Source organism: Rattus norvegicus, chromosome 1, assembly GCF_036323735.1.
Source record: "Rattus norvegicus strain BN/NHsdMcwi chromosome 1, GRCr8, whole genome shotgun sequence".
Classification (NCBI taxonomy): domain Eukaryota; kingdom Metazoa; phylum Chordata; class Mammalia; order Rodentia; family Muridae; genus Rattus; species Rattus norvegicus.
The window spans coordinates 241748068-241774417 of record NC_086019.1 but is presented as its reverse complement, the minus strand read 5'-3'; the positions used below and the strand labels follow the sequence as shown (position 1 = coordinate 241774417).

The window sequence follows — 26350 nt, the reverse complement described above, 5'->3', positions numbered from 1 at the left end:
CATCTGGTTTGGGGAGGGAGAAAAAGGGGTGAGTGCTAGCATTCTGTGTCTAGAATGGGCATGGCATCTGGTAGGCAGAGTAGTTCAGTTGAGTTTATCTAGATATCTGGACATCCATCTGTGGTGGGCGAGGCATTGGTGGCCACACGGGACGTCCTTCCTTCTTCCTTCCTTCTCTCTCCTATCTCCATCGCCAGGGTAGCTGTAAGGGAAGCTTAGGTTAAAAGCAGATCTTGATGTCAGGAAGATGAGCACAATTTATACACGTGCCTGGAAAAGTACTGCAGTGTGAGCAGAAGAGCTTTGCTGTGTTCACGATGGTAGGAAGTGGAAGTCAGGCACGGTGGCCAGACTCAGCTGTAAGGAGTCTGAGGCAGGAGGTGCACAAGTTTCAGACCAGCCTGGGTTACATAGTAAATTTCAGATTAGCTTGGGCTATAGGACAAGACCTTGACTCTCAACCACCTATCCTCTTTTTTTTTTTTAAAGAAGATGTGAAATAGGTAAAGGAAACCAATCCCTCCCCTCCCTCCTCTTCTATCCCCACTTCCCATCATCCTAGGGATAGTTCATTCTAGACCCTTGCTGTACTCCTGAGCTGGTGCTTAGTCTCTCCTTTCCGACTCCTTTCCCCCCATCCCCAGGTCTGAATTTCCATTGCTGCTTAAATTAATACAATCCTTCCAACTCTTGCTCTCTTTTATTTTAGCCCAAACTGCCATTAATAGATGGTGCTGAATCTTTATAGCTCTATACTTTTTTTCCCCTGTTGGTTTGACACTTTGCCAACAGAAGCTTTGAAGTGGCAAGACTTCTAGATAATCTGCAGGATGTTCAGGGATCTTTTAAGAGTCAGTCATTTTCCGTGCTTATCAAGATATAACCAAATATGAGGGGGCTCTTCCTCTTGGAGCTTGGCGTCCGTTGGCTGGGTCAGTTCTGGATTGCTGGTGTATAAGTGATGCTCTCTAGGCTTTATGTGGTTTGTTCTGGCCGCACGGTGTTTCCCAGCGTTGCTGAAGCCTTTAACTGCAGCCTGCACAGACAGTTGCCAGAATATAGGGTTCTATTCTGTCTGTCTGTCTAGCCTCTGCCTAGGCAGCCCCCATCCCAACATCTCTGACTCTTCAGAGTCTTGTGTAACTCTCTGTAAACTCGCATCCATAAAAATGGGGGTTAGTTTCTCTCATCCATCTTTTCTCCCCCCCCCCCCTTTTAATTAAAAGGCTGTAACTCTGTTAGTAGAGCGCTTGCCCGGAATGCATGAGGCCTGGGTTCAATCTCCAGTACCACAGAAACTGGTCGTGGGGCACCTTCCTGTAATCCCAGGATTTAGGAAGTAGAAGCTTCCGGAGGGTCAGAAAGTTCAAGGTGATCCTCAGATACATGTTGAGTTTGAGGCCAGCCTGGGCTACATAAGACCCTGCCTCAAAGTAAGAAGCAAAATAGAAATGAGCTAAACTCCCATAATTGCATCTCTGTATACACTTCCCGGATCCTGTTTTTGCTTTTCTTATTAATGGAAAACTGGGGAAAGGAATCCCATGTTTACAGCTGTCTAGTGTCCCCAGTTTAGACGTCATGCTCTTAGTGTCTTTGTTGAATGACTTACCCTCGGTTTTTAGTTTGTTTTAATAGTTGCGTTAATCTGATCATTCTATTCTTAAGATTTACTTTTAATAACTTTAAATGATGTGCATGTGTGCCTGTGTGTACACATGTGTGCTCGTGTGCCTGAGGTGGCCAACAGAGGCATTGGATTCCTCCGAAGCTGGAGATAGGAACCCAACCTTGTTACTAGGAATGGAAGAAAAGTAGCCTGTGCAAACAACCCCTTACGGAGCTCTCTCTCCATCCCCATTGGACCGTCTTAAAGATTCTATAGCGAGCAGGCGTATATGTACTCCTTGAATGTTTAAACTGTTTTGCTTGTTTTGTTTTGTTGAGGCAGGCTTTCATTCTGTAACGCAGGCTCTTTTGAAATTCCAAACAGGCAAATCTTTCTGCCTCAACTCCCAGGATGCTAGGATTACAGACATCTCCAGACATGAACCCCATACCTGGCTCAGGGCCGGCCTGCCTGCCTTCCTTCCTTCCTTCCTTCCTTCCTTCCTTCCTTCCTTCCTTCCTTCCTTCCTCCCTCCCTCCCTCCCTCCCTCCCTCCCTCCCTCCCTTCCTTCCTTCCTTTTTTTTCTTTCTCTTTGTTTTCCTGTCCTGGAACTCGACTGGTTTTGAACTCACAGAGATTACCCACCTCCACCTTTTTGGCTCTAGGTGGCCAGCACACCTACTTGTAGTTTTAACACACACGCTCCAAAACTGTTATCTTCAAATATTGCAGAAGACCCCCTCCTCATCCTATCCCCTCCTCATCCTATCCCTCCCCATCCTATCCCCTCCCCTTCCTATCCCCTCCCCTTCCTATCCCCTGGCAAGTGTCTTCTGTCCTTTGATGAGTCAGGCTTCAGCTGTAGCACAGGGCTTGCTCAAGCACCTGCAAGCACATCAGACTCTTTCACCAAGAAAGTCTCCTGGCAGCATTTAGAGTTGGGAAATCTATAGTTTGTCCTTTATGTTTCTGGAAGGATTCGTGATATTTGAGGCAGGAGGGAGCCAGAGACTATTCTAACAGGCTAATTCCCTGCAGAGACAAGGAGGCTTAGACCCAGAGAGGCAGGAGAGGGAGCCCCTCCTGACTGCTGCTCCAGGAAGCTATCGCTCAGAGTACTAATCCAGCTTCTGCTATCACACCCCGCTGGTCTTGTACTCTGAACCATGCAGGAGTGCATTTTAAACATTGGGCCAGCAAGTGTCGTTTTTAAGATCAATTTTCTAATAAGGGTGAAGGGTTTCCATGTTTTGGTTACCACCTGCTAGGACAAGCAAGCTCCCCAGCCCTTGTCAGTGCACTGTGCTGGAGACATTTTCATTGTAAACGTTTGCAAAGTTTATAGTGTCTTTGTTAACTTGCTCTTCTGAGTGGAATTTGTTGCTTTTAAACTCTTACTGATTTTGTCTGCCTTTCTTTCTCCTTCCCCCTCCCCCTCTGTCCCTTCCTTCCTTCCTGATGGGTGTCTATTTCAGAGTGGCCTTTCCCTCACTGTGTTTCCCAGGATAACCTTGAGCTTCCGAGCCTTTCTCCAAGCTCTGGGATTACAGACTTGTGTCACTCTGCCATGCTAGAATCAAACCCAGGGCTCTGTGTATGCCACACAAAGCACCTTACCAACTGACATACATCCCAACCCCCATGTTTGTAGATCATTGGGGAAATTACTGCTTACCAACTGTTGCCTGGGTGATTGAAGTCATGAGTGAGACAGTAATAAGGTTTAGGAAAGACTTCGTGTGCAGAGATACTTTCCTTCTCCACCTTTCCCTCCACCTCCAGAGTGGAAAACCAGGTGGATCTGCCACCAGAGAAAAGTAGTTTCGAGATCTCAATAGACACACTTTGACAAGGGTTTATATAGATAATCTGTAGCGCTAAAAGAAAAGAAAAAAATTTCATAGATACCCTTTTGTTCCTAAACCAGCCTTGTCTCTTCTCTCTCCTCTTTTTTCTTTCCCTCCCCTCCCCTGCTTTTCTTTGAGACTGAGTCTCACTCGTGGTCCAGACTGGCCTTCAACTTGCAGTTCCTCTGCCTCAGCTCCTGTGTGCTGACTTAACAGGTGTGTTACCCTTTAGCTAAGATTTCTATAAAGTACCGTGTAGAGCTTGACCTATGCCACAAATGCCTCTAAGCCCTGGAATAGCACCGCTGAGGTACTGGCGTCCCCAAAGCACAACCATTGCTGGACTCTGCAGAATTCTATGCTGTCTTGCTTAACTCAGAGTGGCTGTGAGCAGCTGTACCTCAGGAACCTCTGTCTCTCTCTCTCTGCACCTTCTTTTAGATTTGCGTTTGACTTCAAGGAAGTTTAGTGTGGAGTGCATTTCCTCATTGAATATTCAAACACCAAGTCTGCTTTTCATATGTCGCGTCCTGTGGCCTCATCCTTCTCTCTTCTGTCCCCCAGCATTCCCGTGGTTTGGCATGGATATTGGTGGAACCCTGGTTAAGTTGGTTTACTTTGAACCGAAGGATATCACGGCAGAAGAAGAGCAGGAAGAAGTGGAGAACCTGAAGAGCATCCGGAAGTATTTGACTTCTAACACTGCCTATGGCAAAACTGGGATCCGAGACGTCCATCTGGAACTGAAAAACCTCACCATGTGTGGGCGCAAAGGGAACCTGCACTTCATCCGCTTCCCCACCTGTGCCATGCACATGTTCATCCAGATGGGCAGCGAGAAGAACTTCTCCAGCCTTCACACCACCCTCTGTGCCACGGGAGGTGGGGCTTTCAAGTTTGAGGAGGACTTCAGAATGGTAGGTTGGGCTTGCCCTTCTTAGAACAGCCAGGTCTCTCATATAATCAGAACCTGGTCATCTCATGCTAAAGACCTGAATTAACCTTGGGACTTCGACATGTCCATGCCATGGTTTCCTCTTCCACATGATAACAAATATTTGACCTAGTTCATAGGGTGGTTCCAAGAAAGGTTAAATGAGGAAATATAACCTACTCTTAACTGAGTACTCAACATTCGTGATCATCCTCACCCGGTAGCATAGGCTGGCCTTGAACTCAGTACGTAGCCAAAGATAATAACCAAAACTAATGGTTCTTTCTCCAAGACCTGGGGTGACAGTCACATTTTGTGGTGATGATTTACATGGTGCTGGGATCGAACAGTTGCTGCTGTGGCATGTACAGAGACAGGGTGGTATGTATCACCTTCAGAGACACGTTTCTCAATTAGTACTGGATTTTCCCTAGACACTGAGTAATATAAGAGTGAGACTGGTTCTATGGATACAGAGACTGAGGCCCACAGGAAGGCTGTCTGCTCATCTAACTCAGAAAGATTACTTTTTCCTATCCTTTTCCTATCCATTTGTTCTTGTACATGTCTCAGGTTTGGTGTGTGTGTGTGTGTGTGTGTGTGTGTGTGTGAGAGAGAGAGAGAGAGAGAGAGAGAGAGAGAGAGAGAGAGAGAGAGAGAGTAAGTGAGGGGGGGGAATGCCATTCAGAAGTTTCTCTTAATAAAAATAAAATATTTGGTTGTGATGGCTCATGCCTGCGATCCTAGTGTTTGGGAGGGAGAGGCTAAAGGACCAAGGCTAGCACTGTCTCAAAACAGACAAAATGAAAGCCAACTTCACTATTGCTTATAGGTGAATTCCTACGTCATTGAGTAGCATTTTAAAATGTAGAGTGCTTAGTGTCAAATATGGAGAAATAACATTCAGCCCAGCTTCTCTCTATTTAGCAATCCCTTAACATCTGTCTTCTAATCTCTCCATCTCCTCAGTCAAGATAGTAGTCTCTGCATTGTCTAGTTTCATTCCGTGGGGTAAAGGGAGCATAAAATTGAAGAAGAAGTAGGTCTGTCTCAGAGAGTATGGGCAGTTGGGTAGGTGCGTGCACATAGGTGAAGGGAAGGTTGGAAGATTTCAGGCGCGCTCCCACTTTTCACAGTTGAAAACCCATCTGTGAGATGTGCTGTAGGGTGCATTTTTCAAAGCCTGTGGCACTGTGGTTTGTCTCAGACAAATGTGACTGGATCCTGGTCACTCTTGCATAATGAACGAAGACATTGTTCATGGTGTTCAATAAAGCTGAAAAGGTGCACATCACGTCACCAAAAGGAACACCATTCACGTCACTGATTTCAGTGAGTAATTTCAGTGCATGGGTGGGCTGCTGGTAATAAAAGCAGGCCCAGGCTCGCAATGCATGCACTGTACAAACTGAACCTGCAGTGGGCGCTCTCCAGAGGAGCTGGTAGTGGTCATCCAGCAGTGTCCTGGTTGACACTGGTTAGCTCCCGGTTTTAGCCATTTTCCTTTGCGTCACCATCCTTCCCCGCACAGCTACAGAACTTGATAGAACCATTTGCTAAATTGACACATGGGGTACCTTCCTCTCACAAAAGGACTCAACACCCAATCAGCTTCTACTTGCAAAATGGTTAAGGAGCAGACTTGAGAATTAGACTTGAGTCCATGGCAGGTGGGGCAAACTAAACCTGAGTTCTAGTCCTCTTCCTGCTGTGGGCCTCAATTTCATCCTCTGCACAACAGTGACAACAATGTGGGGAGCCAGGGAAAGGCACCCTGGACAAAAGAACTGGATCATAACATCCTTGCTCTGTGTGAAGGCTTTAAAGCTTGCAGGCCCATTAGACGCTTTTGTTTAGTAATGCCTGCTTGGTAAGACCTGGGCTTGGACTCCATTTTAATTCAGAAGAGAAATGACTTTCTGTGAGAATGTGCTAAGTTCCTCAAGTCTTCAAGTACACGTTGTCTATCTTGTCTGTGAGATCCTGAAGTGAACCAAGATGACCTTGTGGATTTATGCAACCTTTGTCACACCTCCATCCTTCCGCAGGGTTTATTCATGTTCTAGGAGACAGATTACTCAATGTGTATTGGCCATGAGCAAGTGTGTTTCTTAAGGTTCTCAGTGGAGAAAGGTCGTATAGTCCTTCAGGCAATGGTCGGAGCCTACCGGATAGACCAGAACAGGGGGCAAGTCTGGAGTATTTGCTAAGCTCTTTGGCTAAGTTGGTTTTTTTTTAATCAATATTGGACCAGTTTCTATGGTAAGTGTTGGCCAATGTGAAGACAAAATTGAGAAAGATTTCTTTCTGAGTCCTGTTAGAATAAATGAGGTGCTCGTATCCAAAGTTTTTGAGGATGGATAGGCTCTCCTGTCTTCTTTTTGTGTGTAGCTCTTCACCCACTCAACAAATAATTTATCACACCCCTTCAATGTGCCAAGTAGTGTTATGTACAAAACAAATCCCTTCACCACCTTGGTCATCAATGGTCAGATAAACAAGTGAATATACATTGTGTGAGTGTGTGTGTGTGTGTGTGTGTGTGTGTGTGTGTGTGTGTGTCCAGGTGTGTGTATCATGAAGGAGAAATAGGGACAGAGTAAGAGGGATAGGATGTGTTGTGAGGGTCTCTTTGTGATGAGGTAACATTGAAATAGAAACCTGGAGAAGTTATAAATACTTCAGCCAAAGAAATGTTTTAGTCAAATGCATCAGTAACCATTAAGGCACATAAGTATCCAAACTCCAAACTCCTGGGTGTTGTAGAAAGTTACAGATTTAGAAAGGGTTGAGATATCCTCTAGAGCAGTGGTTCTCAACTTGTGGGTTGCGACCCCTTTTCAGTGGTTCACAGATCAGACGTCTACATTACAAGTCATAACAGTAGCAAAATTACAGTTATGAAGTATCAAGGAAATAATTTTATGGCTGGGGTCACCACAACATGAGGAACTGCACTAGAGGGCTGCAGCACTAGGACAGTGAGAACCACTGCTCTAGGGGCTACAGGGATGGTGCATCTGTTAAGCATGCTTGCAACTCAATCATGAGAACTAAAGTTTGGATCCAGGCACCCACACTGGGCAGTACACAACCACGTGTAACTCTACATCTAGGAAATCCAACATCCTCTTCTGGCTACCTGATAGGAGAGCGCGCATGCGGGTGCGCGCACGTGCACACAGAGACACAGACACACACACAGAGACACAGACACACACACAGAGACATACACACACAGAGACATACACACACAGACACACACACAGAGACACACACACAGACACACACACACAGACACAGATACAGACACACACAGAGATACAGACACGGACACACACACAGAGACACACACACATACACACACACACACAAAGAGATTAAACAGTTTGACCAACCCTGAAGCACATGTGTTTAAAGTCATGTTATTGTGTAGAATCACACTGCGTCTGGAGTTTGAGAACTCCATTACTGTGGCTAAAAAAAAGCTTTTTGGCAAACTCTGAATAGTTAGCAGTTGTAAGTTGTGACAACTATATCCTACATAATTTAGTAAATATACCTAACATTTTTTTGAAGCGTTAATTGCTACTCCAATTTAGAATAAACTGAAAAGGCTGTAACTGATGAGATAGTCATTAAATTAGACTCTTCTACACGGTATTTTCAGTCCAGTAAGTTCAATTTCTGTTTTGTTATTTCTTCCTCGTAGAACTTTCTTCAATTCCAGTGAAAGGGTTTTGTTTTACGTGCATGGGTGTTGCCTGCATGTAGGTCTGAGTACCAGATCCCCTGGGACTTTAGTCACAGCTGCAATCCACCGTGTTGGTGCTGAGAATCAAACTCAGGTCCTCGGGAAGAGCAGTCAGCAGTTTTAACCATTCAGCCATCTCTCCGGCCCCTATTTTCTTAAAAAAAAATTTTCCATTGAATATGCTCATTAGGTCATTGTCCTAACCAAACTTCTTTGAGGGAGGATCTTACAGTGTCTCCCTAACTCCTGAAACCCCTGCCTCTGCCTCTCAGGCTGGGATTACAAGCAACCTCCTCTATTCCTGACTTAAGTAAATTTATGATTGGTCTATTTAGTTTTCAAAATTAGTGATGTAGTAAGCCGGGGCACAGATACCCAATGCAATGTAAGATGTGGACTGGTGAGATGCTCAGTGGGTAAAGATGCCCGGCAGCCTGAGTTCAGGCTCCAGCACCCTCACAGTGGAAGGAGAGAGCCAACTCTTGTAACTTGTCCTTTGAGCTCTACACACACTATTACACACACACACACACACACACACACACACACACACACACACAGACCCTCAGCAGACAAAGAGATATAAAATCAATTTTAGGAGCTATAGGGCACTGATAAACTAACCAACAATCCCACTGTCTAAACACGACGTTCCACATGATCTGGTTATTCACAACAGCACGGGACAGTGTAGATTATGGTTAATCTTGTAGCAGGATATTTTATCCACCAATTCTAATATTTCGTTCTCTGCCATGACTACAACAACATAAATCTAATATTCCATTCGTACTTTTCTTAACTTCAACAAGGGCATTAATGAGGCAACGTAGTCTTAACAGAATGTCTAGAGGAATAAAACCCCACATTGTTTTCTGTACAGGACGTGTGTGAGTTTTGTTCAGCCCAAGGCTAACATCAGTAGATGCCAGAAGAAGACATTCTTTTTATTTTATTTTGAAGTAAGATTTATGCTCTGAATATACAGAGTACGAAGGTGATCTTTGTCGGATGCAATCAGGGAAAGAGACACTTTCACTCTACAGGTTTCAGTGTAAAGACGTTCTGGGAGCCTAGCAGTTTGTTCAGAGCGTGCACGGTGCAACCCTGCTGCACTGAACTCAGCCCCTCAGCGCCTCTGTAAGAAAACCAGGTGGGGCTGCACATGCACCTTTGACCCCAACCCTGGGTGGGAGGGAGAACCACAGACCAGGAGGCTTGCCGACCCTCAGCCTAGTCAGGAAATGGTGGAGACTGATAGAGGGTACCCTCGGCCCTTCTCTATCTAGTCTGCACACATGTTCACAGGCACACACGTCCTGGCACACACATGTGCAACATGCATGTACCTCCCTTGTACACAGAGGGAAAAACAAAAGGGAAAAGTCTTGCAAAGGAACAATGTGAAAAGTTGGGTGGCGAATCCTGAGGGAAGGGTAAGGCTGGATCAGGACATGTGACTTCTCACCTTGGTTCTCATTATTAACCTGGGAATGAACTTGTGGTATTACAGGCGTAATTGATTGTAGACAATGACATTCTCCGCTCTCTTCCGGTTTGACGCTCCACCTCATAATCGGCCCCTTTTATTGGATAGAGAATGGAAAAACCATCTTTGAGGTTAGAATTCTCATTCGCTAAGCTTGTTTGAAACATCTCTCTCTCTGGTCTCTGTTAAGTCTGTTTTGTGAAAAGAAAAAAATCCTGCCGATTACAGCCTGTCACTCAGAATCAATGTGCAAATTGCCTTTGGTTTGGTAAAAATGACCTGCTCTGTCCTGATTTGACTCTCGGAGCCAGTGTCTTTTAGAAAAGCACCCTGGAAGTGAGATGTGTTACACAGCATGTCTCTGTTGTGGTCGAGCCCGCTTCAATCCCAGCACTAGAGAGGCAGAGGCAGGAGGATTTCCTTAAATCCAAGGTCAGCTTGAATAACGTAAGTCGTTCTAGACCACACAGTAAAGCCCTGTCTCAAAACAAAACAAAACAAAACAAAACAAAACAACAACAAACCACAAATGAGGGGAAGAGGAAAGAAAACAAAAACATGAATTTGTATTTTGCTCATTTTGATATGAATTTAATACACATTAAATTAAACATGTTAATATTTAATATAAATATTTGTAATGTTTATAATAAATAAATATATGTATATATTATACACATATGTAACACACATATATAAAGTTTGGCAACTCATTTCTCTGCTGTAGCTAAGTGATAGAAAGTGGTTTGGGGGCAGGTCAGTAGAATCTTCCCAGGGAACAGGTGTGCGTGGTTTTTCATGGTGGCGTATACTCCCGTGGGTGGGTGGGTGGGTGGGTGCACTCGGAGGCCAGAGGAGGGTATGCAGTGCTCCCTGCCCATCCTTCTTTTTCCTTTGAGGCAGCGTCTTTTCCTGAGCCTGGAGCCAGTCAGCCCCTTTGATCCCCCTGTGTCTGTTGGGGTAACAGCAGGACCACAGCCGGCTTTTACATGGGTGGTGAGGTGTTAACTCTGCAGCGGCTGCTCTTGACCTCTAAGCCACCTCTCTGGCCCCTTTGTTAGTTATCGTTGACAAACTAACCTAGAACACGCAAGGAAATCCACTCGCAAATGTAGCCCGAGCCAGCCTGTTATTTAGCATTCAATATTAAGCACATAGCGAGTCTTTGCCCTCTAAAAATTAATCATATGGAAATGTTTCCAAAAGTTTTTTGGGTTTGGCTTTGCATTTTGTTTTTGTTTGTTTTTGTTTGCTTTTCGAGATAGGATTTCTCCGTGTTACAGCCCTGGCTGTCCTGGAACTCACTTTGTAGAACAGGCTGGCCTCGAACTCACAGAGACAGATCCCCTGGCGTCTGCCTCCCAAGTGCTGGAATCAAAGGCGAGCGCCCAACCGCCTGGCCTTCCGAAAGTATTTTGAACTTGCGATTAGACGTGAGTTGTGGTTTTGTTTCTTTAGCAGGGCCCACATATGCTAAGCAAATGTCTCACCGCTGAACTGTTTCCCCAGCCAAGACACGGGCTATTTAACTAGTCAGGAGTAAATTTTAAAGCATTTCAGGGCAGCCATCCCATGGGACTCTTGAAAGCAGCCCTTTCAATTAGGTAGGGCAGCTACACTTGGGACTGAGTGTGCACTTCCTCAAACACCCGTGCTGGAGTGCGGTACTGGCCTCAGCGCTCTCCAGGTCTAGCTACAGCTGCCGAGCATCTCCTTTCTAGCCAGTGGTTCTCGCGTGTTCTTGACACCAGCGCCTTCACTGTTGCCGTAGCCTTTAAGCTTTTCCACTCACGACTCCTTTCCTCACCCCGAGAAGTTTTAATTTTTAATATTTATTTATGTCTGTGGATATTTTGTCTATATGTATGTCTGAGCACCACACGGGAAACGACCCGTATCGGCTCAAGATGCCCCAAGACCAAATTCTTAGCACAAACATTTGTTTGCCTCAGAGAGACAAAGGGCAGGGAATAAGAGACAAAGATGGGAGACAGAGGATGAAAAAGACAGGGAGAGGGGTGATATTTGTCCCAGAGAGACAAAGGACTGATTCTGGATAAAGAGCTGCGGCCCATAGGCAAGTGGTAATTTATAAAGGGAAAAAGGGGAAACCTCGTGTTAGGAAAGTGTCTAAGACTGGACATGTCAATTAGAGTAGCCAAAAGGGGGCTTTAGATTGCTGGACTTAAAACCTTCATAGTCGGACCTTGGAAGTCAGCTTCAGAGGGAGGAAGTGGGCAAATAAGAGAATGGACCTTGGTGACTAGATTTAGGAGTGTAACCTAACAGAAGACAGAGGGGTAAAGCAGTACCCACCAGTGCTGCGCTTGCTGTGCTTGGGCTGACTAGAGACCCTTTAATATCTATGTCTGCCACCCACAGAGGCTAGGAGAGGGTTTCGGCTCTCCTGGAGATGGTCGTGAGCTGCCATGTCTATGTTGGGACTCAAACCTGAGTCTTGAGCAGCTAGTCCTCTCATCTCTCCAACCCCCCAAGAAGCTGTTACGCAGTCTCGTGTATATCGGTATGTGACATAGGCATTCAAATAAAATATTTACTGGTGCGAAATTGATTGTATCTTTAAACATTCACTTTATTTTTAGTTATGTGCATTTGCACGTGTGTTTAGTGGGGGATGTGAGCGTGTGAGTGCACGTGCTTGTAGAGGTGTGAAGAGGGCTTTGAATCCCCTGGAACTGGAGTTCCAAGCCACTGTGAGCTGTGGGATGTGAATGCCTGGAACCATCCCAGCGTCCTCTACAGTAGGGGACACTGTTAAATGCTGAGCCGCCGCTCCGCCCACCTCCAGATTATTTTAACACAATTCTTTAATATACATATACTTTTACTTTTACTAAAAACGAAAGCAAATTTGATGTGGAGATGAATGTGATGGTTCAGTGTTGCACACTGGATTAAATCTTGATTGAATTTTTCACTCTGCAGGACATAGTGCACCTTTAAATGCTTTCAGACATATGATTTATACTTTGATTGTACAATCATCAATGTTGAGACCATTGCTTTGCATGAATATGTAATAAGCGGCAAAAAACAAGATACTATTTAGCGGAGATTTGAGAAATTGTTGGAAATTCTGGCACCATCCCAAGCCAAAATTCATTCCACATTACAAAGTAAACCTGCATTTATTTATGTGGAGCATGTTATGGTTGTGCCATACTGTACCTGGGCAGTCAGAGGGTAGCTTGCTGGAGGGGGTTCTCTGCCACCGTGAATTTCCACAATAACTCAGACCCCCAAAGTGCTAATAAGAGTTGCAAGCAATAAGGAACCTGGAGCCCACTTTGCTGGCTTTGAAGGCTCCGGGAACACATCTCTTTTTGTTTTTGCATTTCGTGAAGTCGGGTTGGGATTTTTGCAATCAACCTTGGTCAAAAGGAATTACCCCGTGGGAGTTAGTAAATGCTGCAGACCAAGGCTTTTGCTCCCAAAGCTGATGGTTGCACTGCATCTTGCTTCCTGCGCTGTGTTCAAACTAGCGGAAGCCTCATGGTGGATTGCTGGCCCTGACAGTCCGGGGCCCATTTAAGGTCAGGATGAGGACGTACACAGCCATGGGCTCCACAACAGCGTTTGTTCAACAGCATGGGTGGCAGAGCTCCCAGATTGTTGTCTAGGAATGTTGTCCTGTCTCAGTTTGTGTGACAGCAGTTCTGTGCTGTTTGCACAGTGACGAAGTTCCCTAACAACACAATACATCTCAGAATGCATCCTAATAATTAAGCTGTGTACATGATTGTTTTCATCAGCTTTTGGTTACTAGAGTAAAATGCCTCAGGCAGTCTAACCTCATAAAGAAAGGTGTAGTTGGGCACAATGGAGCATGTAAATCCAGCACTTCCCAGGCAGGAGCGCTCTCTCTCTCTCTCTCTCTCTCTCTCTCTCTCTCTCTCTCCTGTTCTCTCTCTCTCTCTCTCTCTCTCTCTCTCTCCTGCTCTCTCTCTCTCTCTCTCTCCTGCTCTCTCTCTCTCTCTCTCTCTCTCTCTCTCTCTCTCCTGCTCTCTCTCTCTCTCTCTCTCTCCTGCTCTCTCTCTCTCTCTCTCTCTCTCTCTCCTGCTCTCTCTCTCTCGTTCTTTCTCCTCTCTTCTTCCTCCCCCTCCCCCTGTCCCTCTCCCCTCTCCCTTTAAGGAAAAAAATGTTTCCTTTGCATTCGGGGTCCTTGATTTTTCTTTTAAAAAATAGGCTCTGTCTTTGAAGTTCAGGCTGATCTCTTGCCTCAGCCTTCCCAGGGCTGGAATGCAGGCATGAACTACCATAACAGACTTTAAAAGTCCCAGTACCGCGGTACCCTGGCTGTGTAGTGGAGACTCTCCTGGCAAGAGAGACTCAGAAAACTTGGTCAACTTCCAGCTTTCAGGGAAGACACTCTTCAGAGCTGGATGTGCTGGTGAGAGCCAGTTGGGGAAAGTTCCATCGGCTCATCACCACCCTGGGAACCATGCTCTCAGTGCGTGGAATCTTGAGGAAAACCAACCAGCCAGCCAGCCAGCCAGCCAGCCAGCCAGCCAACTGGCTAACCAACCAACACAAACCAACCAAAAAACCCCAGCATCCAAACCAGAGCAGCTTGAAAAGCAGTTGGGTCTTGAAATGTAGGCTCCTGAAGCAGCACTGGTTTCATTGCCACACCCAGAGCAGCACCAGGCTGAAGGTGAATTACAGACCTGAGCCGTCGATACAGCTCTCTGCTTGGTGTTCTGTTAGCTTTAGCCAGTCCATGGCGCCTTTTGTTCTCTTCCCCTCCCTTTTGGCATCTTTGTCGCTGACTTTGGAAACTCCAGCCCATGGCAAGCATCTCTCTGTAGCTGGAATCTTAAAGACCAGTTTCAAGCTTTTTGCAAAGTAAATCAAGGTGCACAGACAAACTGAAAGGTTTCCTGAACTTCAGATTACCTATTTAGAAATCTCTGTTAACAGAATGACTCAGTATTTGAATCTCTCCTTTATTCGCAGGATCTCTACATAAGTGACCTGTGACCTCGGTTTACCTTTGGACTTTCATGAGCTTAGGCTCCTTCTGAAAATGTGTGTGCTTTCTGCTTATGCTGTATTTGTAAAAATCATTCTGAAGGGAAAGCGGAAACAGTGTTTCAGACCAAAGCTGTATATGTTTCCTTTACTTATCTGACAAGTTTTTCTTCCTCCCTGGGTAGTTTCAGGGCATCCAGCTGGGCATCTCTGTCCATATTTACAATGTTGGCTCTATGTGTGGCTGTCAATATTGTTGATGAACATGTGATTAATATTTAAGCAGATTAACTCAATGTCTCCACTTTTAAGCTTGGGGCTGACCGACCCCTGAGGTGACACCTTTCCCTGTTCATTTACTGGGTGTTTATTAAGCAGTGATTAAGAGCAGTCTTTAGTACAGAACCAAGGAACCGCCGAGGTGCCCGTCTGTGACCAGAGGTGCAGGTTTCAGGCTGTAGAACTGAGAAGAAAAGAAGACAATGTATGCGCCCTGCTGTGTGTATCCTCCTGTAGGTTTTCAGGCCTCTGGACACTTCTGTACCGGTAGCATTGCCCTCTTAGAATGTAAATTGTGTGTATCATTCAAACATTGCATTTGATAAAAATGAAATATTTGGAAACATTTATGGGATGCATTTGCTTTGGGCCACTTGGAATGTTTATTTCTGTGTATCAACCTTACTTCTATCGCCAAGCCAGTGACCCATTCTGATTCTGTAGCTAACGCCGGTGTTAGTCACCTTATTGTCTTTGAGGCCAGGTCTCAGCAAGGCTAGCCCACCAGAGGCTCCACGGATCCTCGTGTATTCACCCCACAAGAGCTAGGATTGCATGTCTGAAGCCGTCGTGCCTACCTTTTAAACGAGTGCTTCATGGCCCAAACCATCTCCCAAGATGTAGCTATTTACCTTTTGTAACAATGACCACAACAAAAATGTCTCTTTTTTTTTTTGGAAAAAAGTAGAGTATAAGTAGAGTATATAAGTCTGTCTAGCATCTGTGTTGATTTGTTTCCAAGCCCCATGAACAGGAGCAGCAAATAAGATGAAAACAGAATCACCCGGACATAAGACGTCTGCTAGCTGCTAGTGTGTCACTTACGGAAACTTACCTAACGCCTTATTCCAACCATTGAGTAAGGCTAACAGAACCTACTTGGACATTTTTGTCCATGGTGACAAATGGGTCTTTTTGGGGGAGGTGTGATTTGCTTTATATTATTATAGCAGCTGAATAGGCAAGGCAGGTCTTGAACTAATGATGTCCCTGTGCCAACATCATTAGTGTTGTGACTGGAGACATGTGCCACAAATCCAGCCTCATGGGGTTCTGGTTTTTGTCCCCCCCTCACTCTCTCTCTCTCTCTCTCTCTCTCCCTCTCCCTCTCCCTCTCTCTCTCTCTCTCTCTCTCTCTCTCTCCCTCTCTTTCTCTCTCTCTCTCTCTCTCACACACACACACACACACACACACACACACACATACACAGAGAGAGACACTGGGGGTTGAACCAAGGGCTTCATGCATGTTGTACAAACACTCTACCACTGAGCTACAGTTGTGTGTGTATGTATGTATGTATGTATGTATGTATGTATGTATGTAATGTGTGTTACTTGTCAGGGAAAATGATTGCCAACTTGAACTTAAGGCAGTGATATTAGGAATTAAACTTCTAAGGATACGACCAGCCAGCAGCCAGCTCTATTCCTCTTTCCTCTCTGTGTCTAAAATGGTGGAGGAGGGTTTATCTGTTCATATTCACCTCCCACCCTATGGCGTCCCACTTCCTGCTTGCCTCTGGCTGTCCTGCCTCCTCTCCAGAATAGCCAGAATAGCTTCCCTTTCTGCTTTTTTTTTTAATCACATATATTTCAGCACCCTCTCTTCTTGTCCCCAAGAAGGGGAGGTTTTACCTCATAGAATTCTGAAAGGACAGTCCTGGGCCACTTAGCTAGTAGGCCTGTTGTCTGTGGTGGGTGCCATTTGTATAGTATCATGGAATCGTCACAGAAACACTGAGAAGCCACATAACTCACCTCAGACCCCCCTCTGTTAAGTAAGTTTTAGACCTGGAGTTCAAAGCCAGGCCCAGCTGCTCCAGAGCCAAGTGTGCCAGGAGGCTTTGTGGATTCTGTTCCACTCCCAGGCCTTTTGACCCCATGTTCTGTCAGACATACGTAGGGTTCTTCTTGGCTTCTGAATGTGGTAGTGCGCTAACCACTCTTGGCTGTCGTGATGGTTTGCCACATGTTTGGCAGCTTACAACTACAGAGATCTCTTCCATCAAAATTCTTGAGGCCAGTGGCCCTCATTGAAAGCCTTGGCATCCACACACTTCTGCAGAGGCCGTGGGGAGATTACACTGCTTGCCTTTTCCAGTGCCCGCTTGCTCTTGGTACCCCAGAGATCATGGTGCAACACTCAGATATCGGTCTCTTTCTACAAAGGCTTTTCCTCTGGCTTTCAGACCTTTTCTGCATGTGTCTTCTGCCATTGGAGATGGTCCATCCAGATGACCAATGATGATTGCTTCAGGTTTCCCATCTGTAAAGATCTGCTTTCCAAATAAGACCACAATCTCAGGTTCTGAGAGTTAAAACAAGAGCCCTTATCCAGGCCAACAATCTCACATGCTAATGAGTACTTTGCTGACAGCCAGGAAGCACTTGTCCTTGTGGCATAGCTATTTTTCCTATGGTGGCTGCTTTTTAGCTCTTTCACACCGGAGGGGTGTGAGCGCTTTTCTTTGCTTTGAAAGCAAATCTTATAGAGAGTGCACACCTCCCAGGCGGCTCACAGCACTATTTCACACTACAGCATCTAACTGGGTTTTGTTCTCTCATAGATTGCGGACCTGCAGCTGCATAAGCTGGATGAACTGGACTGTTTGATTCAGGGCCTGCTTTACGTTGACTCGGTTGGCTTCAACGGCAAACCAGAATGCTACTATTTCGAAAACCCCACAAATCCCGAGTTGTGTCAAAAAAAGCCATACTGTTTGGATAACCCGTACCCTATGTTGCTGGTTAACATGGGCTCAGGTGTCAGCATTCTGGCTGTGTACTCCAAAGACAACTACAAAAGAGTGACGGGGACCAGGTAAACATGCTCTTCACTAGGAGAGCCTCTTTATGCCTAAACCGTGCCTATTTCTTGATGAGCAGTATATAATAGAAAAAGGTTATTATCATTGAATACATTTTTTAAAAGAAATACGGTGGGCTTCTATACTAACAAAAAGCTATTTCTTGGATGTTTGTTTTTGTTTGGTTTTGAGCTTAAGATCTTCCTGTTAGTTAAGGCTATCCTGAAGCTTAGTGTGTAAGCCTGTGCTTACCTCCTGCCTCTGCCCCCTGAGTGCTGGGAGTATAGATAGACATGAGTCGTCACAACCAGTTTATTGGATGATGAATTAGAGGAGGGGAAGATGATGCATGTAAACGTTATAACCACACGGTCTTCATCTAATGGAGGACCTGACCAGGTTGGGTGAAGGAGGATGGTGTACATTAGTTTGCCAGCAGGCAGCGGTCGGTACTGAGTGCTGGTAGGATGTCAGAAACTACAAACATTGGGATGGTCAGAGATGCTTCACAGAAACTTTCTCTTGGAACCATTTTTGGTGTCAAGGAAGGAAGGATAGCTTGAAACAGCATATCATTACAACTAGCAAACAGAAGGCTTACAGGGAATGGTTTTCCCTCCTCTCAGGGAAGAGGGGAGTCAGCGCAGCTCATTGGGATGCTGCCATGCAGGCGACCAGAACACGGCCCTGCGACCCCTGGCGGTCAGAATACTTCGTGGCCTTTTATTTATTTTTATTGATCTATTCTTGTACTCAAAAAACCATGAAGGGCAAACAGTCTCAAGCTTCCTGTTAACGGGCAGTTCAACATGGTTGAAGGGTCCGTTGTCAGAAGTCATTACGAGAGCCCACTAGGAACAGGATTAAGCTGACCAGTATGAAGCACTCCTTCAACCTGCTAGCCCACAGAAACCCATCTTTAGAGGAGCTGAAAAGGACTAGAGCCATGCACAGGGTCCTTAGCACAAGCGGTTGAGATCGTTTCTTTGTTGGTGACGACAGTGTTGACAGAGGAACAGGACACATTACTTGGCCTCAGGATCCTCACTTCTGCCATGAAAGGTGTTGCTTGATTTCTTTGTTGGTTTGTTTTACCTCCAGCACTGAGAACTCTGCAGCACTCTTCACCCGCAGAGGGGAAGTCCTGCCTTTTCAGTGTGTTTTTGTGAATTGGGGTTGAGCTGTCAGTGTGTCTCTGTCCCTGGGGAAGGTCTTGTTAGCCAACATCTTAAGACATTTCTAGCTGTTACAGTTGAAGGCGGGACCCAACAGTGTATAGTAGGTTGAAGTCAGGGATACTGATAAAATTTTGTAATGCTTAGGGAAGCTCCTCCAACACCAGAAGATGTATAAATTTCCCTCCCTCCCCCGAGACTCAAAAGCAATAGTTCTGCAGTGAGAAACCCTGGTGCACACACACATTCTGATTGACATCGGTGTGGGTTCAGAATGCAGTGTCTGATATGTTTAGAAACTGCTACCAGGCACACACCTTTCTGTTTCTTAGTTGTGATTTTATTTATTTATTTAATATTACTATTCATTATTTATTATTCATTATCATTGTGTAGGCATGACTGGCCTGGAGTTCATCATATAAACCAGGCTGACCTCAACCTCACAGAGATCCATGTGCCTCTTCCTCCTGAGTGCTGGGAGTTAAGATACACACCATAATTCCTGGCAAAACATACATCTTTTTTATTAAGAACATATAGCTTGCTTGCTTGGCCAGGAATAAACACTGAACCCATGGTCTCATTAGGACCTACAGGAGTCTGGAGATAGGAATCCTCAGCTAAACAGATGTACCTTAGAGTGTTTTCCTGGCGAAAGTGTAAGTTTTACAATAGCTACAGACTTCTCCTAGGAGTAAATGAATTGGTAAAGCTGCTCTCCGGGTACTAACAAGCTACACGCTTTCCACAGTGAGAAATAGTTGTTACACTTCTGTTGATGCATACACAGTAGCTAAGGAATGAGAGCACAGATCCAACCTCAAATGTGCAGACTCCAGGGATCCTCATTGCCTTGAAAAGCTGATAAGGAGCTAATTGTGGGGTGTGGCTTCTTCACACATAAAGTAGTACCTGCAAACCCCAGGTAGTGAAGAATGCCCTTTGTGATCCTCCTGTCTCAGCTTCCCAAGTGCTAACATTACGGGTGTGTGCCACCACTCCCAGCTTGGAAGTTTTCTCTTGTTACATTTTAGAAATCAGCAGATGTTACACAGTTAGGCTTAGTGGTAAGAATTAATATATAAGACATGCTTTGGGGACCACTGGTATTAAGCAAGCTCCCTCTGACTGAGGTATATTCCCAGACATTGGGACCACTGTTGTTAAGCAAATGGTGTAAACTTTTAAAATTTTTTGCTCCTCATAAACTAAGAGATGTAACCCTAGATGTTTGTTAATTCTGTTTTTTTCTTATTTTTTTCTTATATGCATTTTGTTGTTATTTTGGTGGATTTCATTTTTGATTTCGTTTTTTTGAGGCAGTGTCTCACTGTGCAGCTAGACCTGGCCTGGAGTTTTCCACAGTACAGCAGTCATAGCCTTCTAAGTACTGGGGTAGCCGTGTGTGTGTGTGTGTGTGTGTGTGTGTGTGTGTGTGTGTGTCTGTCTGTCTGTCTGTCTGTCTGTCTGTCTGCAGGCACATGTGTGCATGCATGCATGCATGGTCATGCCCAAATATTTACATAGTTGCTTGGGATTGGAACACAAGCCCTCATGCTTGCTCACCAAGCATTTTACCAACTGAGCCACCTCCCCAGTAAGTGTTTGTAAAATGCCATGTTATCTCATGGTATCTATGTCCTTTTACATGTTTTAAACGGTTGATTTTGTATGCTTTTACTGCTTCCTAGATTGGGCACAATCACCCCCTCCCCCCACACCCACACAAGCCCAATTCTAGTATAAAAATCAGTGGAAAATTAGTATATTACAGCATCTAGTCTATTAAAAAGAAGAAAACCCTGTAACCTCAGTGGAAGGAACAGTGCATCTCTCCTGGTCATTCTGGAATTTAATGGAATATTCAGGAATGCCCATCGATGGTCACTGCTCAAAAGGCACTGCCAATTCTGTTTCTAAAATGAGTAACTGAAGATTTCTTCTCACCTATGAACAGTGAGGGTATGCAGTGCCCTTTCCTATTTATATATTTTGCCTCTGATATACTGAGGACTTCTCTGCATATGTGCCAAAAGAAACTTGAGAGCAAGGAAATGCCGTGACTAAATAAGAAAGTGAGGTGAGGGTAAGAAGAAGTGCTAGGAGAGCCGCGGCTCTTTTGTGATATTACATCCTTCTCTCCCTGTCTGCAGCCCCAGCTGTGCAGCCCCAGCTGTGCAGCCCCAGCTGTGCAGCCCCAGCTGTGCAGATGCATGGCGGCTTTTCCAGCCAGCGTTTTATCTGGAACCATTTTCTCCTCCTACTTCCCACTCTCAGTTGTACCAACACATCCACTGATGAGTTACCTTCTTTCTAAGTCAGCCAGTGTCCTGAGATGCCTACATTTGGAGTTGGTGGTTGAATGCCTTGGTCCAAAGATCGTCAGGGACAAAAAGTACTGAAGCTGAAAATTCAAACAAAGACTTTTTTTAAAAAGTATTTAAGGAGCAAACAAGAAAACGTAGGCGGCACACACACAGCAGCTGTTCTCATTAAACACGCTTGTGGGGTTTGGTGTGCGGATGAAGGTAGATTGTCTTTGTGTGTTCCTCTTTATTTCCTTGTGATCTCGTGATGCCACACCCATGACAAAGTTGTACACAGCGACATAAATGGTCCTTGAAAAAAGAACTCATGAGTTGAAGGATTTTTTCCCACCAGGAATCATAGTCTGAAAGTATGACACAGTTTTATTTTAAATACAACTTTAAAAATGATGTGACTGTCTATAATGTGGTGTCTTTTTGATATCAGTTATTGATAATCAGTGTGAATTATCATACACTTTCTTCTTCTAATCTTCATTTTCCCCCTGAGAGTTAGAAGCTGGTGTCCAGATGCACCCCCGTCCCCCCTACCCCCAGAACTAGTGGCTCTTTGAAGCTTCAGAACCAGTTGATATGGGCAGCTGACTCTTCTCTATTTATCATGCATGGTAAATCAGAGAGAATGCTATGCTGGCACTAAAGCATTGAGGCTCTATTTCCTGCCATAGCTTTCCTAATTGTAGCTTAGTTCCCTGAATTGGGTTTTCATGACACCGGGTAGCTTTGATATTGATATGGGATTAATTTAGTCTCAGCTACTGTAATTAATTTCTAAATTTGACAACAAGGACTATTTTGGAACCATAACCTTTTAACTAATGGAAAGGTTTTAAAACATGCGTCAAGTCTTGGAACCGTTTTTGTGACTTTTTTTTTAATTTTTTTTTTTTATTTTTACTATTGGGTGGTAATTAGAAATAAGCAATGCCCTTTCCCAAAGACTAGTAGAGAACATTATTTCATTAGGGAGGTAGTAGTTTTCCTCTCAAAACTTCCAAGGTGGATTGAGAAGAATACTCTAGAGAAGCAGGGTCAGGAAAGGTCCGCTCCTAGGCTGGCTGCTGGGGCAGTCATGAGTCGGCTTTGTCATCCCAGGGTGTCGGCTCTGCAGTCACGGAGTGTGAACACTCTTTTTCTTTCCCCGTGAATTTGCATTTAGTCGCCTATGGTGTTCTGCCACCATCGGTTCTCAGACTACTCAAACAGAAGAAACCGTGATTTGGCCCCTTCCGTAGGTGAGCAGACTGAACGTAGGCTAGCAGCTGGCTGAAGGTCTCACAACAGAAATCAGTGAGAGTCTTTCTCAGTTATATTCTCAAATTCAGGGGCAAGTTTTCCTGGACGATTGATCTCCATGCTGCCCTCTTTTCAGATCCAGTCCACCCTCGAGTTCTGTTGTAACGCTGGCCCCTGATTTAGGTGCCCCTCTGCTCTTCAAGGAAGCGCCCCTCTGTCTTTCTGCATCTTTCTGAATCCATACTGATAGTCTTGATGTAGCTGGGGACTTGGATGGGCATATCGCAAGGCAAAAATTTTAAAAATAAACCTTATTGTTCCTTCAGTCTTGGAGGTGGGACATTCCTAGGCCTATGTTGCTTGCTGACTGGTTGTGAGACCTTTGAAGAAGCTCTGGACATGGCAGCTAAAGGCGACAGCACCAATGTTGATAAGCTGGTGAAGGACATTTACGGAGGAGACTATGAACGATTTGGCCTTCAAGGATCTGCCGTAGCATCAAGGTAGAGACTAAGTGGCTAGGAGCTTTAGAGAATCCGCAGGAAGCGGTCTTCCCGCCCTGACTGTTCACCTAGCTCTCTGGGTTTTTTTTTTTCCCCTTAAATACATGTCAGCCTACCAGCCTGGTGCAACTATCTATCACGTCAGATCTCAGACTTGATTCCTGTTCTTAATGAAGTGCTGAAATGTTTACCACTTGACGCATGTGCTTAAAATAAAGCAACTTTGAAGGAAGGTTCTGGAAAAGTGCCACAGTTTCTCCTGTTCCATTCTTGTCTAGGAAGCCTTACAAGTTTCTCTCCCATTCATAGCCCTACTACTTTGTCCCCTGCTAAGAAGGGGGCAGCCAGCTATTCCTAGTGTAATACTGTCTGCTTATAAGCCATGAGAGCAAAGTCAGCTCGCTTGAGTCTCAGAAGGATTACTCATAGTGCTTCCCAGAGTATCTTGGTGGAAGCTTGGGTCCTGCCTGAGGATGGCTTTGACACTCTCAATGATATTCCCAACATAGCTTTGGCAACATGATGAGCAAAGAAAAGAGAGAGTCCATCAGCAAAGAAGACCTCGCCCGAGCCACATTGGTCACCATCACCAACAACATTGGCTCCATTGCTCGGATGTGTGCACTGAATGAGGTAAGGCTTCGACCCCGAAACGACCAGGGGCCATCCCCCTGCATCATCTTTGGCAGGATAATAACTGTTGTCATTCTCAGGAATTTGCCCTTTATTATGTGGTTACACTTTCTTGAACACAAGAAGGGTACAGTGAGTGACAGGGAGGGGGGCTTTTCTTTTAAATAGATACCCCCATGGAAGCGGGTTGAAATCCCAGTCCACTCTTTCTAACCGATATTACAGCCATCAACTGCTGAGGTGTGAGGAAAGCCCTGGGTGTGTGCATAAACCACCCAAACAAACAAACAAAAATTTCTGCCTCACCCACAATACTGTGATATTCTCTCTGCTTTAAGCTTCTTTACAGTGTTGCCTTGTGGCATGGAGTTCAAGCAGCATTGTACAGGGCTATCAAAGCACAGAGAGCTTGCTACAGCCAAAGCCAGCCAGAGCCCCAGGTGGCAGCCCCTGAGGACAGATGTAGCTTTATTAACAATCTTTCACGTGATTGGAAGATTGCTAAATTCTTTTCGGGGGGGAAAAGAGTGCCACCCCTTTGTAAGAAACAAGGTTTGAGAAGAAGAACAATCCTCTTCCTTGAGGTGTGTTAGGAAGACAAGCAAAAGAACCTGGAGTGCGAAACAGGTGATAAGAGAGATATATGTACCACAGTCGGTCAATATGCAACTTTTTAATAGAAATATGGCGTGCATGCAAAAGAGTTCAAAACATAAGTATCATAAATATTACACACACACACACACAGATACACACACACACACACACACACACACACATGCATGCACGCATGCAGTCACTACCTAGATTGATAAATGAAATATTACTGAGACTTCAAAGCCTTTTGAGTAGTTAAGAGCACATGCTGCCCTTGCAGAGGACGTGAGTCCGGTTTCCCAGCACCCATGTCAGGTTGCCCTCGACTGCCCTTAACCGCAGCTCCAGGGGCCTTGTAGAGTTATTGCCAAGCAGTGTTGGGGTGCAAGGCACTTCCGTTTGTTTGTCTATCTGTTTTAGTGCTGGTTCTGGATTGTGGTGACTGTCACCTGGAGAGCAGTCAGCATTTAGTGGAAGCCCCTAGTCCACACGGGTTTAACTAGGAAGCTGGTGATCAGGCTCCCGGGACATGTCTTCTCAAAGTCCGCTTGGGTCATGAGATCCACTGGAAACCTGGGTTTATTTTTTTGGCATTAACCTTTGCAGGGTGTTTTTCCAAGTAGCCAAACAAGCTGAAAGACTAATATGTGGGTAGGCTGCCTGTGCTCATGACTCTCAAAGGTTAGCTGCAGAGTGGCACCCTTTGCCCCACAGAGCAGCTGTGCCCTTTCCCCTGCTTTCCAGAGTCACCTCCTGTCCTGCAGTCTGCTGGAGCGAGCCAGGTATCACGATCCCCTTGGGTGAGGCCAACCGTCACTATTATTCACACTGGAAAATTGCTGCATGTTATTTGCTGGCTTGAGCGACTGACTACTCTGGGTGTTTCCTCTTCCGTTCCACGGACAGGGTGACTGACTCACTGTCTACTCTGGGACCAAGGCTCCATTAGAGGCTGCTGAATTAATGCAGGCTCTCAGGATGGCTGCCGGCCGGCACTGGCAGCATCTGATTTCCCCTGGAGAGCGGGAACCAAGATCCTCAGGCCTTGCCGTGCTCTCTGCAGTTGCTGACTTGAAAATCTTTTACTTTACCCATTTCACAGAACGAAGCACCGTATTTCCAGAATTTTGTTTGTTTGCTTGCTTGTTTTTGTTTGGCATTTTTTGGATTGTTTTTGTTATGACTATATAAAATGCTCTCCTTCTCAACTTTTTTTAAGCTTTAAAATTTATTTTTATTGTTTTAAGTTATGTATATATGCGCCCATCTGTGGTATACATGTGAGTACCAGAGTATACTCCTCCCAGAGGAGGTGGATCCTCTGGGGCTGTAGTTATGGGTGGTTGCATCCTCCTCGATGTGGGTGGTGGGAATCAAACCCCGGTCTTCTGGAAGTGTCACTTACTTGCTCTTAACCACTGACCCATCCATTTAGTCCCATCCCCAACTTTAAGCTTTATTTCTCTTTTCATTAGCAAACATCAATTATTGGTAATGCATTTATTTCACTATGACATTTTCATACATGTACACAGTATATTTTGATCATTTTTGCCTCCCGTACCCTATCTTTTACCCACCTCTACGAGTCTCCCCCTTCCCAAGTGCCCCTAGCCTGTCTTCTCCCTTTCTACTCCTCCCTCTCCCCCTCTCGTCCAATGATTCTCGTCAGGGTGTTTTAACGATACATTCTCAGGGAGAGGTGGGACCTATGAATCCTTTCCAACTCCATGACAGGATGCTAGGCCTGATCTTGGGCAAGCAACCACAGCAGCTGTGAATGAAATCCTGCAACAGCCTTGTCACGCCTGGATTTCAGCAGTGTCCCTGATCCCCCTTTCCTCTGGCTTTGACATTCTTCTCATCCCTTCTCCCACTAGAGGGAGTGCTGTAGATGCCTTATTGATGGCAGAACTTTCAACAGTCATTCGTTCTCAGCACAGCGACTGGTTATGAGTGTCTGCAAAAAGAAACTCCTCTGACCAAAGCTGATATCACCACTAGTCCATGGACACAAACACTCATTTGAAAGATAATCTGATAGGCACATTATGTCCACTTAGCAAAAACAATAGCTTCTTGACTAGGGCCTGTGACCTCCCGAGGCACAGGTTTGGCCAGGTGTCTAGTACCAGATGTGATGAATTTCCTCCTGTGAAGTA

The 26350-nt window shown here is 45.2% G+C and overlaps 1 protein-coding gene and 1 non-coding gene across 6 annotated transcripts in view; both read left to right on the top strand.

Annotated features, from left to right (window-relative positions):
• The window catches only part of Pank1 (pantothenate kinase 1), a 70756-nt gene that overhangs the window by 33709 nt on the left and 10697 nt on the right, over positions 1-26350 (top strand). For 3 of the 5 annotated variants that reach the window (XM_006231276.4, XM_006231278.5, NM_001106373.3), the window contains 4 exons: positions 4021-4373; positions 17475-17728; positions 22782-22958; positions 23468-23591. In XM_006231276.4, the coding sequence (XP_006231338.1) occupies positions 4021-4373; positions 17475-17728; positions 22782-22958; positions 23468-23591 (908 nt within the window). The remainder of the gene's footprint in view (positions 1-4020; positions 4374-17474; positions 17729-22781; positions 22959-23467; positions 23592-26350) is intronic. The other 2 variants (XM_006231277.5, XM_039109256.2) reach the window with 2 other exon arrangements.
• Positions 23914-24000, top strand: Mir107 (microRNA 107). Its single transcript, NR_031863.1, has one exon. It is a non-coding gene; the product is annotated as a microRNA 107 (primary transcript).